This window comes from Symphalangus syndactylus, chromosome 5 (assembly GCF_028878055.3).
Source record: "Symphalangus syndactylus isolate Jambi chromosome 5, NHGRI_mSymSyn1-v2.1_pri, whole genome shotgun sequence".
Lineage (NCBI taxonomy): Eukaryota > Metazoa > Chordata > Mammalia > Primates > Hylobatidae > Symphalangus > Symphalangus syndactylus.
Genome location: NC_072427.2, coordinates 12,238,986 through 12,251,893, shown reverse-complemented (window position 1 = coordinate 12,251,893; position 12,908 = coordinate 12,238,986). Strand labels below are relative to the sequence as shown.

General features: G+C 40.7%; 1 protein-coding gene across 19 annotated transcripts in view; it reads left to right on the top strand.

Moving 5' to 3' along the window:
- The first annotated feature begins 707 nt into the window (after nucleotides 1-707).
- MCTP2 (multiple C2 and transmembrane domain containing 2) overlaps nucleotides 708-12,908 on the top strand; it is a 256,284-nt gene continuing 244,083 nt past the window's right edge. For 6 of the 19 annotated variants that reach the window (XM_063640081.1, XM_055277123.2, XM_063640079.1 and 3 more), the window contains exon 1: nucleotides 708-884. Coding sequence is in view for 8 of the 19 variants with exons in the window: in XM_055277120.2 (XP_055133095.1) it covers nucleotides 1,003-1,225 (223 nt within the window). In the remaining 11 variants the exon portion in view is untranslated. Of the gene's footprint in view, nucleotides 1,226-1,568; nucleotides 1,615-12,908 lie in introns of those variants that run through there. The other 13 variants (XM_063640077.1, XM_063640076.1, XM_063640085.1 and 10 more) reach the window with 10 other exon arrangements.

The following is a 12,908-nucleotide window of genomic DNA, read 5'->3' as shown; positions in this document are numbered from 1 at the left end:
TCATTAACAGACGGGAAAAGAAACTGACCAGGCAGTGAAACCGAGCAGACAAAGTACAATAAGACAATTACAGCAGGAAAGCGGGGTAAAAAAAAGTAGAAAAAGAAAGTAAGGGAAAGGGGGAATAAATAGCAAATATTCGCTGAGTGCCAACAGTCGCACGGGAGGGTCTTTAGGGTTCTCTGCCGAGTACTCGGGACGGCTTGCTGAGCAGTACGCCGGCCTTATCTCATAGATGAGGCACCAAGGCTCAGGAAACAGTTCTGTGGATCTGGGCGGGCATCTTCCACCCACAGTCGCGCACACGTGGCATAGGTTTAATAGGCTGTCTGGCTCGGGTACCTCTTCCCAGGGTCAGGGCGTTACAAAGGGAGGCTGCTGTCTTCCCAGGAATCTATTAGGGACCTACAGGCGCGAAGAGAACCCTTCTGAGTATCAGCGAAGACAGCTTATTAAGACTTTACTTTACGAGTTTGCAAGCCATCCTCGTCCTATTTCCTCACTTCGGACTTTTTGGACACACCTTCCTTTTCCTGTGAGCCAACCCAGACGAATGAGTTACAAGTAATCGCCTTCTCTACGCCCAGCCAGTGCCCAGACCTAGCACAGCGCCTCCTTGCAACACCCGGCTGAGCTCCCGGCGGCAGCGCGGGCGCTTGGGTGGGAGGCTGCTCAAAGGTGACGCGCGGCCGCCTCCTCCCCTTTAAGGCGGGGCTCGCAAGGGCGGGAGGGCCGAGGAAGTCCGGGGGCCCTCGGTGATGCCCCCGCCCCCGCCGCGTCACGGTTGCTCCCTGCGCTCCCGAGTGGCGACCGCAGCAGGTCCCGTGCAGGTGAGGGGCGCGCGCCGGCCCAGCTTTGCAGCCCCCGAACGCGGCCTCGCACAGGTGAGGGCGGTGCCGGGTTCACCTGGCAGCGCGCGTGGGCCGGGCAGCAGGGTCGCCGCCTGGGGGTGGGCGTCTTCTCTCAACCAAAGCTGGGAGCTGGGGACCTGGAGGGTCCAGGATGAGAATTCAGTGGAGGTGCTACCCCGGAGCTGCTTGTGGTTCAGAGATGAGAAAGGTGTCCCGAGGACTGAAGGCAGAAATCCAGGCGAGGCGTACTGGAAGGCGCACTAGGGGAGGGCAGCCTGACCCAGGATTTCTTTGCATTTTAAAGGCCACACATTCAGTCTCCCCGGGGCGCTACGGAGTTAGTCACCGCCACATCCAGGACTCCTTCCACAGAGGTCAGTTCCTCAGCTGGGTGGGCTTTAATACGCTCTCTTCGTAGAGACCCGGAGGTTCAACTTTAATTCTTTGCGCTGACATTTGCTCAGCGACACAAGAGCAGAAATCCTTGGGATAATTGCGTAGGTAACAGTGTCTCAATTCCACTGAAGATAAGTAAGTTAAAAATAAAGACAGTGATGCTGGTGGTGAACTTGAGAGGCGATTAATTTCCGCAATTAGTTCCCCCACTGCACTGTCCATTTGTTAAGCAAATGGTGTGCTGACGGCTTTTTTAAATGATTGGGTTGCCATAAAAGAGGTTTTCTCTAGTCTGAATGAACTTCTGTGCGATGCTGACTGAGGGTTTCAGCCTCTTCTAGATGCTTACAAGAGCTTGGTCTGGAAGGTACATGGGTGCGAACACTTAAACTACCAAGCAGCTTCTCGTTGAACAGTGAGACGTTAGAACACCTGCTTCAGGACGCACAGAATTCAGACACCACTTATTGAAGGATTTGTATGGATTATGATTTCCATTAGCATTCATTTTTGCTTGAGTCAGTAGCATTTCAATTCAACAAATATTTGTTGTACACCTGTCAAAGGGCAGACCTCTGAGAGCCGGGCTGGTGTGCTGTTGGGTAGCACAGGTGTTGATATTAATACAAAGGGGAGTTTTAAGGCACTTATTCCTCACAGGTGGGTGTTTAGAACGAGACCAATGGCGCTGCGCTTTGCCTCAGCAGCACCTGTGTAATCGCTGGTTCTAAGTATTTAAATGCAGGGAGAATGTAAATCTTTGAAGAGTATCTGTCATTAGCCTGATCAGTCATTCCAAAGCAATAAGAATTGTCAAAACCATGCTTAAAATAAAATTATTAAGAATTAACTCTGTGCCAAGCTCCACGTTAGGCACTTTATCTTGTCTATGAAATCTACAAAGTAGATACTATTCCGCTGTGCGGACAAGGAACTGAGGCAGAGAGGAGTCCAGTAATTTGTACAGGTCGGTGGTGAATTTAGAAATTGCATGTGGCTATTTCTGAGTGCAGAACTCGTACTTTTTCACTATTCCATGCTGTCTCTAAGATGGAGAGTGTAAATCCGGCAGATTTAATGTAAGAATTCAAATTTATATTCATAGATCCTATCTCCTGGGGATTAATGGAGTTAAAGTAGCCCTCAGGAATAAAGTGAACACTGTTTTCATTGCACTTGTGTGGTCAAACTATGACCTATCTGTGACAAGTAGATGAACAGCTACCTTTAAAAGATAAAATTTATTATGTGTCTTAACATATTTTGAAAGGCCTGATATATCCAAACAGGGCCAATTAATAAAATTGCATATATATTTTCTCTGTGTTACACATGGAAGGAACAGCTAATTTTCATATTATTTTTGTGCTTTACTATGGACTCCTGCAGAGGTGAGTTTCTCAGCTGAGTGGGCTTTGAAATCAATTTCAGCTTGATTTCTTACAGCTGCAAGATGATTAGCGGTCTCTTGTCACCTGGAAAGGACTTTGTGTTTGTGTAAATCTGTGCTCACACACGAATATATATTTTTCCTTAAACCTATTTCCAGAATTACTGCTTCTGGAAATTGTGGAGTACTACAATGTGATGGTCTGGCGAGGAATCAAGTTCCTTATTTGACTTTTGAGTAAAGGATTTATAACAACTGACAATTTCTTTAAGTGCATGTAAACCAGGAAAGTAATTTTCAAATTAAAATTATTATACTGTGGAGAATGGAAGGTGAGTGAAAAGTAGTACTCTGAATTCAAATAATATTTCTTGTTGTGGAGAACACTTGCTTTCTTAAAACTTTTCTTGTAATTGTTGGTAATTACACACAAATGGAAGGGGTTTTATATTTAAATTACCTTGAATTGTTGCCCGTTAACTGTTGAGAAAAGGCTTTGCCTGTGATGGGAGGATCAGGTAGAATATTTTGCCTGCGTCAATCTTGGCACAGATTTTTTTTTTTTTTTTTTCCCTCTATCTTCACGTGGAGGTGAAACAGCGAGACACCTTAAACTCCTCTTTAGGAGCTGAGCTGTTAAATCCTTCCTAGGAGGTGTTTATAAAAGTGTGCCTGACCTGGTAAGGTGTTCTCATGGGGAGCCAGGGTGGGTGATGAAGGAGCAGAGTATATAGGGGATATGAAGCAGGGGCAGATCCAAGTTTTGTGAGGCCTACGAGGTAAACAATTTGGAGACTCTCTTTAAGAAAATTAATACAGGCCGGGCGCGGTGGCTCACGCTTGTAATCCCAGCACTTTGGGAGGCCGAGGCGGGCGGATCACGAGGTCAGGAGATCGAGACCACGGTGAAACCACGTCTACTAAAAATACAAAAAATTAGCCGGGCGTGGTGGCGGGCGCCTGTAGTCCCAGCTACTCGGAGAGGCTGAGGCAGGAGAATGGCGTGAACCCGGGAGGCGGAGCTTGCAGTGAGCCGAGATTGCGCCACTGCACTCCAGCCTGGGCGACAGAGCGAGACTCCGTCTCAAAAAAAAAAAAAAAAAAAAAAAATTAATACAAAATTAGGTGTGAAAGTGAATATTTAAAATGAGAAAAAGAGATGATAATTTACTGGAGATTTCTGCCTGTTTCTGTGGAGATCTTGGGCAATTTACCAGAAATGCTTACAAAAACAGGCGTGCTGATTGCAATCTGGCTTCCCCTCTCCCTGAGAACACTCAGCATCTCCCAGCAGCTTGTCACACCCATGGGGGGCCCTGCTAGTGAGAAGCCCAAAGTTGAAGCTCTGTTACCCTCAAAGAGTGAGAGGGAAAGTTGTGGTTAAAGGCAAAGGACTCATGCTCCATTGAGCAGAGAAGAGACTGCTGGATGGGACAGCAGAGACACTCTGGACACTCATGTCCAGTGAACAATTCCGAGAGCTGGTCTTCAAGACTTTCCAGGTTGGTTTGTTTCTCAGGGATGCCTTTGGCCATTGGCTTTTCCAACTATCAGTCACCATTTATTGGGAGTTTTCTAATGTCCCAAGTCCTGAGTAAGGTGAAGTCCTGATTGTCAAGAACTCCCAGTCTCATGGAGCTGATTTCATTGATCACAGTGCTTTGCTATAGCCTTGCATAGAGACGCCACATGAGCCCTGGAGGATTCCTGATGCTTGAGCTGAGTTTGGAGTTACTGTGATGGAGTCCAGGAGGGTCATTCTAAGTGAGCAGAGGGCCATTAAAAGCCCTGGTGGTGGTCGGGCACAGTGGCTCACGCCTGTAATCCCAGCACTTTGGGAGGCGAGTTGGGTGGATCACCTGAGTCAGGAGTTCGAGACCAGCCCGGCCAACATGGTGAAATCCCATCTCTACTAAAAATACAAAAATTAGCCCTGCGTGGTGGCAGCACCTATAATCCTAGCTAATTGGGAGGCTGAGGTAGGAGAATGGCTTGAACCTGGGAGGCGGAGGTTGCAGCAGTGAGCCGAGATTGCACCATTGCATTCTAGCCTGGGCGACAAGAGCGAAACTCCATCTCAAAAAAAAAAAAAAAAAAAAAGCCCCGTGGTTTAGACCCATGCATTCTCCTCCACTGATGTTCTTCTAGTCTGGCAGCACCTACGTACCTGAGATTAACTTGTTAGAAATGCACGTTCTCACGCACTCCGCATTAGGAGCTCTGCATCTAGAGCACAGTAAATTGTGTTTTAAGAAGCCCTCCGGATGATTCTGGTGCATGCTAAAATCTGAAAACCACTGGTCTTAATATTTAAGAGAACAGATGGGGCATGGAATCCCTTATGGAGATCACTGGGAGGGAACTGAAATTAATAATAATAGTCATATATTAGTGTTGTAATATAATAATTTCATTACTATCACTAACATTTATTGAGCACTCAGGTTGTGCCAGGCATTGTCCTAAGAAATATTAACTCTTAATCTTCAGTACAAACCCTGGGTAAGGCGGGGCTATGATCACCTGGATTGAAATGTGAGAAAACTGAAAGAGAAATAGGAAATTGTCCATAGTCACACAGCTGCAAAGTGGTTCAGCCAGGATTCAAGCACAGGCTGTCTGGTTTTAGAACCTTCCTTCTCTTTTATCGTGCCTGGGAGAGTTTTCACTGATGCCACTGTTGTGTGTTGGCATTGGCCGAGAGGCAGGCCTGGGATTGCTTGGGATACGCCTATTTAACAATCCCAGTCATTTGCTGACTACTGTGGTTAAGAAATTTTTCATTAGAGACAAATTTCCAAACGAGGAAGGAAGAACTTTATTGTCATTTACTCCTAGTGCAGACTTTTAAAATGTCATGAGTGAATAGACATGATTCCATATAAATGATTACATCACGTGGAAATACCATTTCCCATAGCATCATTATTAAGGGCTCATATGGATTACCCAGCGGGGAGTGATGTTGGTGATTATGGAAGGTGGCCTTGTTTCCTTGCTTAGGAATGCTGGAATTTGATCTGATTATTAGAGGCCTATCTCCTAGAGGCCAAGCACCTCCCCAGGCCACAGAGGACTTGAAGGTGATGCTGTGTTTGTTCATTACATTTTGGAAAATATTCAGAAGAGCTGTGCCTTGTCCTATTACATTTTTTTTTTCTGGTAAAAAAAAAAAAAAAAAATGTTGCCTATGATTCTGTCCTTTTTTTTTTTTTTTTTAACCAAATAGCCCCATGGTGTCAGGCAGCGTGAGTAAGAATGTACAGATAGTGACATGGATATGTGTGCGAGTGCACAGAGTGAAGGTTTGCTCTCGGGTATAAACCTAAGGTTGCTGTGCCTTTACTTCCCCTCTAGAAAAAAATGTTTACACGAACATTAATTTGAGTTTATGGTAGGCGGCAGAATCTAATTCTGAGAATGCCAGCTGTGTCATCTATGCATGCATTCATTCATTCATGTGGTCACTGGTTGCCTGCCTAGTTGTGCTAAATATTATGTTAGGCACCAGAAGAGATACAATGTGACCAAAACAGACACGATCCCCATGGACCGGAACAGAAGTCCTTGTAATGCAATGTTATGGGAGAACAGAATACATGCCCTCCGTCTGGCAGTGAGTCAGCAGGAAAGGCGCTCATAAGTTATTGTAGATCAGGAGGGAGGTAGGTTATTGGGCTTGATTAAGGCCTTAGGGAAGTGGAGGTGCAGCAGTATTTGAGAGATAACTAGGAAGATTACACAGGTGAACAAGTGGAGGTGGGTGATGAGAGAGAGGGAGGTGCTGGGCCCGCGAATCAGGTTTGAGCCTTGGGCTACTGGCTTGGTGCCAATAACGTAAGTCAGTTATTGGAGGAGGAGAAGCCTCTTTTCAGAGAATTATGACCTTCGTGGACACTGCATCTGAAATGTCTCGATGACCCCAAGGTAGAGATTTTAGGTGGATAATTGGATAGGATAAAGGTCTGCACTCCAGGAAAGAGGTTGGCAATGTAGAGATTTGAAAGAACTGGTCTTTGGATGGTAATTGAATAATTGACTAAATATCAACCGATTGAATAATGCAGTTGCTATAACAACTGAATAATTCAATCAACTGAACTCATTCTTTAGAGAGTGGAGATGAATCCTCCACTCCCTTTGGCCTTTGAGATATTTGACAGCCATATTTGAGAGGTGGAGGTAGAAGGAGGTCCTTAATGTAGAAAAGCAAACAAGAGCCATTGAAAGCAGTTGAGGACAGGACTAAACTTGGATTTTTTTTTTTTTTTTTTATGCTGCCCAAATTCTTATCTAAGGGGTCTGGGGAGTCATGCCCTACAAACTATAAATTCTGATCAAATGGGTTACATTTAACCCTATATATCATGACTGACTTTCCAATCTGACTCTGGCATAACATTGCCTGACAAAGAAGAAAGTAGAAATATTTTACCCCAAAAGTATGTTTCTTTGCCGTATTTTGAAATGGTCCTGCAAAGCTGTCCTTTGTTGGGTCACATGTGCATCTGTAAAGAATCTCTATTAAAGCTAGATCTTTTTCTTCCAGGCCCTCCCTATCCTGAAGAGATTGAGTCTAGCACCTTTTAAGGTCTGAATAGGAAACATTTGTCATCTATTATCTCTAAGGGCAGCCACTATAAGACTTCAAAGAACCTTGGTCTCCACAATTTTTTATCTTAACCTGAACACTTCCTTTCTACTGATCCCAGGTCTTTAGACAAACTCAACCAATTGTCAATCAGAAAATGTTTACATTTATCTATAGCCTGGAAGCCACCCCCCACCCCGTGCACTTTGAGTTGTCACGCCTTTTTGAACCAAACCAATGTATTTCTTGAACATATTTCATTGATGTCTCATGCCTCTCTAAAATGTGTAAAATCAAGCTGCACCCTGATCACCTTGGGCACATGTTCTCACGACCTCCTGAGGGCTGGGTCATGGGCCATGGTCACTCATATTTGGCTCGGAATAAATCTCTTAAAATACTTTACACAGTTTGACTCTTTTTCGTTGACATAGTGGAGTGAGGAGTGAACAAGGAGGTTGTTGAAAGCTAGTGTTCAGAATTTGAGCCCATATAATTTTTATGAGGTAAAACGTTTATCATGTATTTTCTTAACTTGTTATTTTCTGTTATAAAAACACATTTTAAATTTATGTATGTCATACGTATCATAAGTGAATCATATCATTTTGTATATTGTGTAGATTGGTCAGTGCTATTTTGGAGTGGATGTTAGAATATTAATTTTTATATAGAATAGATAGGTTTTCTTAGGTGCTCCAAGTAGAAGGCTTTTTTAAAACTGCTAAAAAGTAGCTAGGAGAAAAAAAAAGTTCTTTTATCCAAAAACTATTCACTGAGCATGTGCTATACATGTTATGTGCTGAAATTTTAGTTGTGAATAAAACAAATAGATCCTCATCCTCTCAGGGCTTACAGTTTAGAGGGGAAACCAGCCAATTTCACAAGTGATTACAATGAAGTGTGCTGTTTGTTAAGAGTAAGGGACAGGGTGCTATGAGAGCAGGTGGTAAGGGCCACATCCAAAGTGCCACCTGGGCCTGGCAGGAAGGAGATGGAGAAGCACAGAGGGAGTGTTTTGAGAAATCAGTGGATGGATGCTTTTGAGGAACTGAAAGCCTAGGCTAGTCTGTTTAAGCTTTGTTAATGAAAAGTTATTAATAAGTGGGAATATTCATGAGAGGTCTGCAAACTGATGGGGAAAACTAAAAAGGAAGTATTAAACCTATCTGTGTGACCATGCCATGTTCTGTGAAGGGTTTTGAAGAATCCAACATACAATGGAGTTGACAGTGCAAAAAAAAAAAAAAAAACAAAAAAAAACAAAAAAAAAAAGAAAAAGGAAGAAAACCTAAAAACAAAAACACCCAAATTAAAAACAAAAATACCAAAATCAAAAACAAAAATAATGATCGTGTAATGCTTGCTTTTTTTAGGGTGGTGGTTGGGGAACTACTTTTAGCATTGTGAAGCATGTTTGGATTTAGTCTGAGAACTTGGGTAACATATCAAAAAAGAACATTATATTTCCTGGACTACAATAACCGTTATTGCTATAATCTTGCTTAACATAAAAGATATATATAATATATATATGTGGATATATGTATGTGTGTGTATATATATATGTATATAGATATGCTTAGCTTCTTCGGTTTACAGTCTGGAAATGACCTTTGGGATCAGCAGTTCCACCTTCAGTTGCCCCTTCATGAATAATCTGGGGCTCAGGAGTGCTGCAGGCTCAATTATTATTTTCACTGGATCAATTGGTGACAACATCTGTTGGGCAGAATCTGTCCTGAGTTCCTTGTCCTACAGTGACAATGCTTCACTTGAAGGCTTCTTGTTTGTTGTTGGAACAGGCCCAGTAAATAATCATCTCCTTTAAGTCTTTACTTACATGAGCTCCCTCCGCTGTCTTTCTTATCTCCTACTTTTTCTGACACTGTGCTATGTTTTGAATTCTGTAGGAGTCCTTGGCGGAAGTTGCGTTCAGCATTTTAGGCCTGTCTAAACAGGTAGAATTTATCTGACATTTCTTTCACTCCCTTAAGCCTCATGTGAGTTGGCACAGAGACGTGTAACTTTGGCAAAGAATGAGAAAGAAGGTTCTGGGGAAGTTTTCTCTGTTAGTATTGGACCCAAAAGACACGGTGGGGCCTGGAAAGTATCTGATGAATTGTTTTTAAATGTCATGAACTATCTATGTGCCCCCAAATTATGTTTGATCAGATAGATGTGGCCCTGATCAGTAATAACAGACTGGTCCTTTTATTAACTACTTCCTCTCCAATTTCCTTTCCAAAGCCATGTGTCAGTTTCTAGCATTGTCACTATGAGCCCAAGATCCAGAATTATTACTTTATTATTTAGTTTTGGTGTTCAGTTGTCAGGCTGTGCCTTTTCATTGGTAGTTTTTTTTTTTTTAAGTAGAAATTTTTGCTTTTCCTAGTTTACAGGACACACAGATTTAGCTGCTGTATATTTTATTCTGTGTACTAGCTACCTGATATTTCTGAGCCGCTACTCAGCGGTAGCATTATCTTAGACATGCTAATTCTCTTAGGAACCCTACTAGGTAGGAATCATCTCCATTTTATTGAAGGGAACACTGAGACTCAGAGAAACCTAGAACTTGCACAAGGTCACCCAACTGGGTTGGAAATCTGGCCTATGTCTTTTTTTACTTTCCACCCCTGTTATTTGATTTCAAGCTAGTGCTGTTTCAACCATTTCAACCATTGCACTCTGTTTTGCCTCCCAGGGAAATTATTTCACTACAAGACTTGAAGGGTTTCAAGACCCATTCCAACTAAGATTTCAGAAATTCATCTACCTCCTGAGTTTGGAAGGAGCTGTTCTGTGCATTCTCAGGCTCAATGCAAAGGTGAAATCCTTCATGACAGGGGAGGCTTTAAAACCACGTCCATGTAGACCTGGAATCCTGCTAAACCCTGTTGTGCAGATAAACACAGCATGGTCTTGATAAATATGTCATTTTAGAGCAATTTCCTGCCAGATGACTGTGTATATATGAAGCTGGGTAATCTGGAAAAGTCCCTATCCTTTATCTGATCCAAGTGATGCTGTTACACAAAGCTAGCAATCACATCTAAATATTACTACACTTAATTCCTAAGTGTTCATGTGAGAACAACTTCATTGTGTTTTTATGTTTTTGAATGATGTAACCTTTTAAATATATACAGATGTTGACATTTCAAAACCCAGGAAAATTCTTGTGGTGCTATTGATTAGATCAAGGTACTTTTTTTGGTATGTATTTATTATTAGCATTAAGACACACTTATCAAATAAGATCTTTTCAGGATCCAGAGTATACAAACGTGGTGGATGTTTTGGTTATTGTGGTCTTTGAGAAGCTGGGGTTACTTCTCTGAATACTCCACTTATCCCCAGCAGAGCTTCTGAGATATCTATCTCCTAGGGATCCTCCTTTAGTTTCACGTAGAGTCGGTGGCTTTCCAGGATGTGAGAGCAGATGCCGAGGCCGGTGTAAATGGCAGGGGAAAGTAGTGGAAGAATGTAACTAATACTCCCTGAGACCCTACAGTCTGATGTGCCGGGCACAGCCTCATCTGCTTTTGAGAACACTCATCGGTGTTGTTTATATTCATTCCAATAAGAAGCCATTTTACTATAGGTTATGAATGGTAATTTTGTGTTTTTGTTTAACCTATTTCCTAATGTAAATTTTGCTGACCAATTCTGGATGTCTTGTTTGTGCGATTTTGGTCGTTTGCATGCTTTGTAGTAATATCCTAAATCTGGCCAGTCTGAAAACCAGGTCTTGCCTGTTGATATCTTTTTGCTGGTGGCTGTGGGTCAGAGCTGACTGACTTAGTACTTACAAGGCATTTGTATTATTGTTGCTTTTTAAAGTATGTGATTAAGCATAGGATAGAATAGTATAGAACAATACTATGTGCTGATGTATGAATGCAGATATATATTTGTTTTTCTGGAAATGACTGCTAGAAACTTACAAGTGGTTCCTTTGTGGAGATGGTCTAGTTTGAGCTAAGTCACTTTTTATCCTGTGCCTCTAGGCACAATTACAGTTTCCTAAGGCATACCTACCTTAAAAAAAAAAGTTACCAGGTTTAATTCAGTGGTGAGATAATAGGGCTTTTTAGTTTTGTCTTTAAAATGTCATTTAAAAAAATTATCCTTGGACCTGAGAATATTAAACAGACTTTGAATTTGTTTAATATTTTATAGTTTTTTAAAAGTCTGGCATTTATTATTAGATTTTATTAGTTTCTTTGAGATCAGGAGAATTAGCACTACTGTGTATGGTTGTTGAAATGATTAAGGAGAGAAAGGTTCCAAGTTATTCTCTCCATTCAACAAGAGTTACTGTAGGCCACTTCTGATGAGGTAGGCGCAGAGTGGAACCACTTAAAACATTTCCACTCCAGTGAGCAAGTTATGAAGACCTATGCTATGGCTTCCTCAAACCACCTTGTTACTGGGGAAAGTCTGAGTTTTGAATTCAGACAAACCCCAGCTCAAATATTAGTTCTGCCATATATTAGTTGTAGGACTTTGACATCTCTGGAACTCAGTTTTCTCATTTGTAAAATGGAGATGAAAATACTTTGAGATGCCTGTGGATATTAGTAATAATACATGCAGACTGCCTTGCACATAATAGATACTTCATAAATTTCTATTATTCAAGGAAAAGAGGCAGTCTGGATTCTTCGTAATAAGCAAACCTACAGGGGTTTTGGTAAGTGTGTGCCTACGATGTTATGGCAGCTTTCTCAGAGATCAGACATCTGTGCACTGCTGAGGTTTTTTTCTACATTGCCTTCTAACCAGGATAAGGATGAGAAAGCATGGTAGGATCTGATGCTAAATTACAGTATTGAAAGAAAAAAACAAGAGGCAAATTTTTGGCCAGTAACAATTTTAAAAATCTAGTCTATTTACCCAACTTGAGGCTGTTATTTTTAGAGATGAGACACTAGACACTAAAAGTCTTTTTTAAACTTTAGATTTTTATTTTCATTTTGAAGATGTTTTTCCCTTTTGCATTTTTAACTAAGTTTTGAGGTCAGAAAGCGAGTATTGGACATGCACATATCCTATTGGCAGTGCTGGATTTAGTGGTTTCTTGGTGATTACCGTATAATTTGATGAAAGCCTGGCCATTTCTGGGGTTAGCTGACAGTGTTTCCTAAATATATATATCATATATATATGAAATATATATATATGATATATATGAAATACATATATGATATATATGAAATACATATGATATATATATGAAATACATATATGATATATATATGAAATACATATATGATATATATGAAATACATATATGATATATATATGAAATACATATATGATATATATATGAAATACATATATGATATATATATGAAATACATATATGATATATATATGAAATACATATATGATATATATATGAAATACATATATGATATATATATGAAATACATATATGATATATATATGAAATACATATATCATATATATGAAATACATATATCATATATATGAAATATATATCATATATATGAAATATATATGATATATATTTCATATATATATCATATATATTTCATATACATATCATATATATATTTCATATACATATCATATATATATTTCATATACATATCATATATATTTCATATACATATATATATATTTCATATACATATCATATATATTTCAT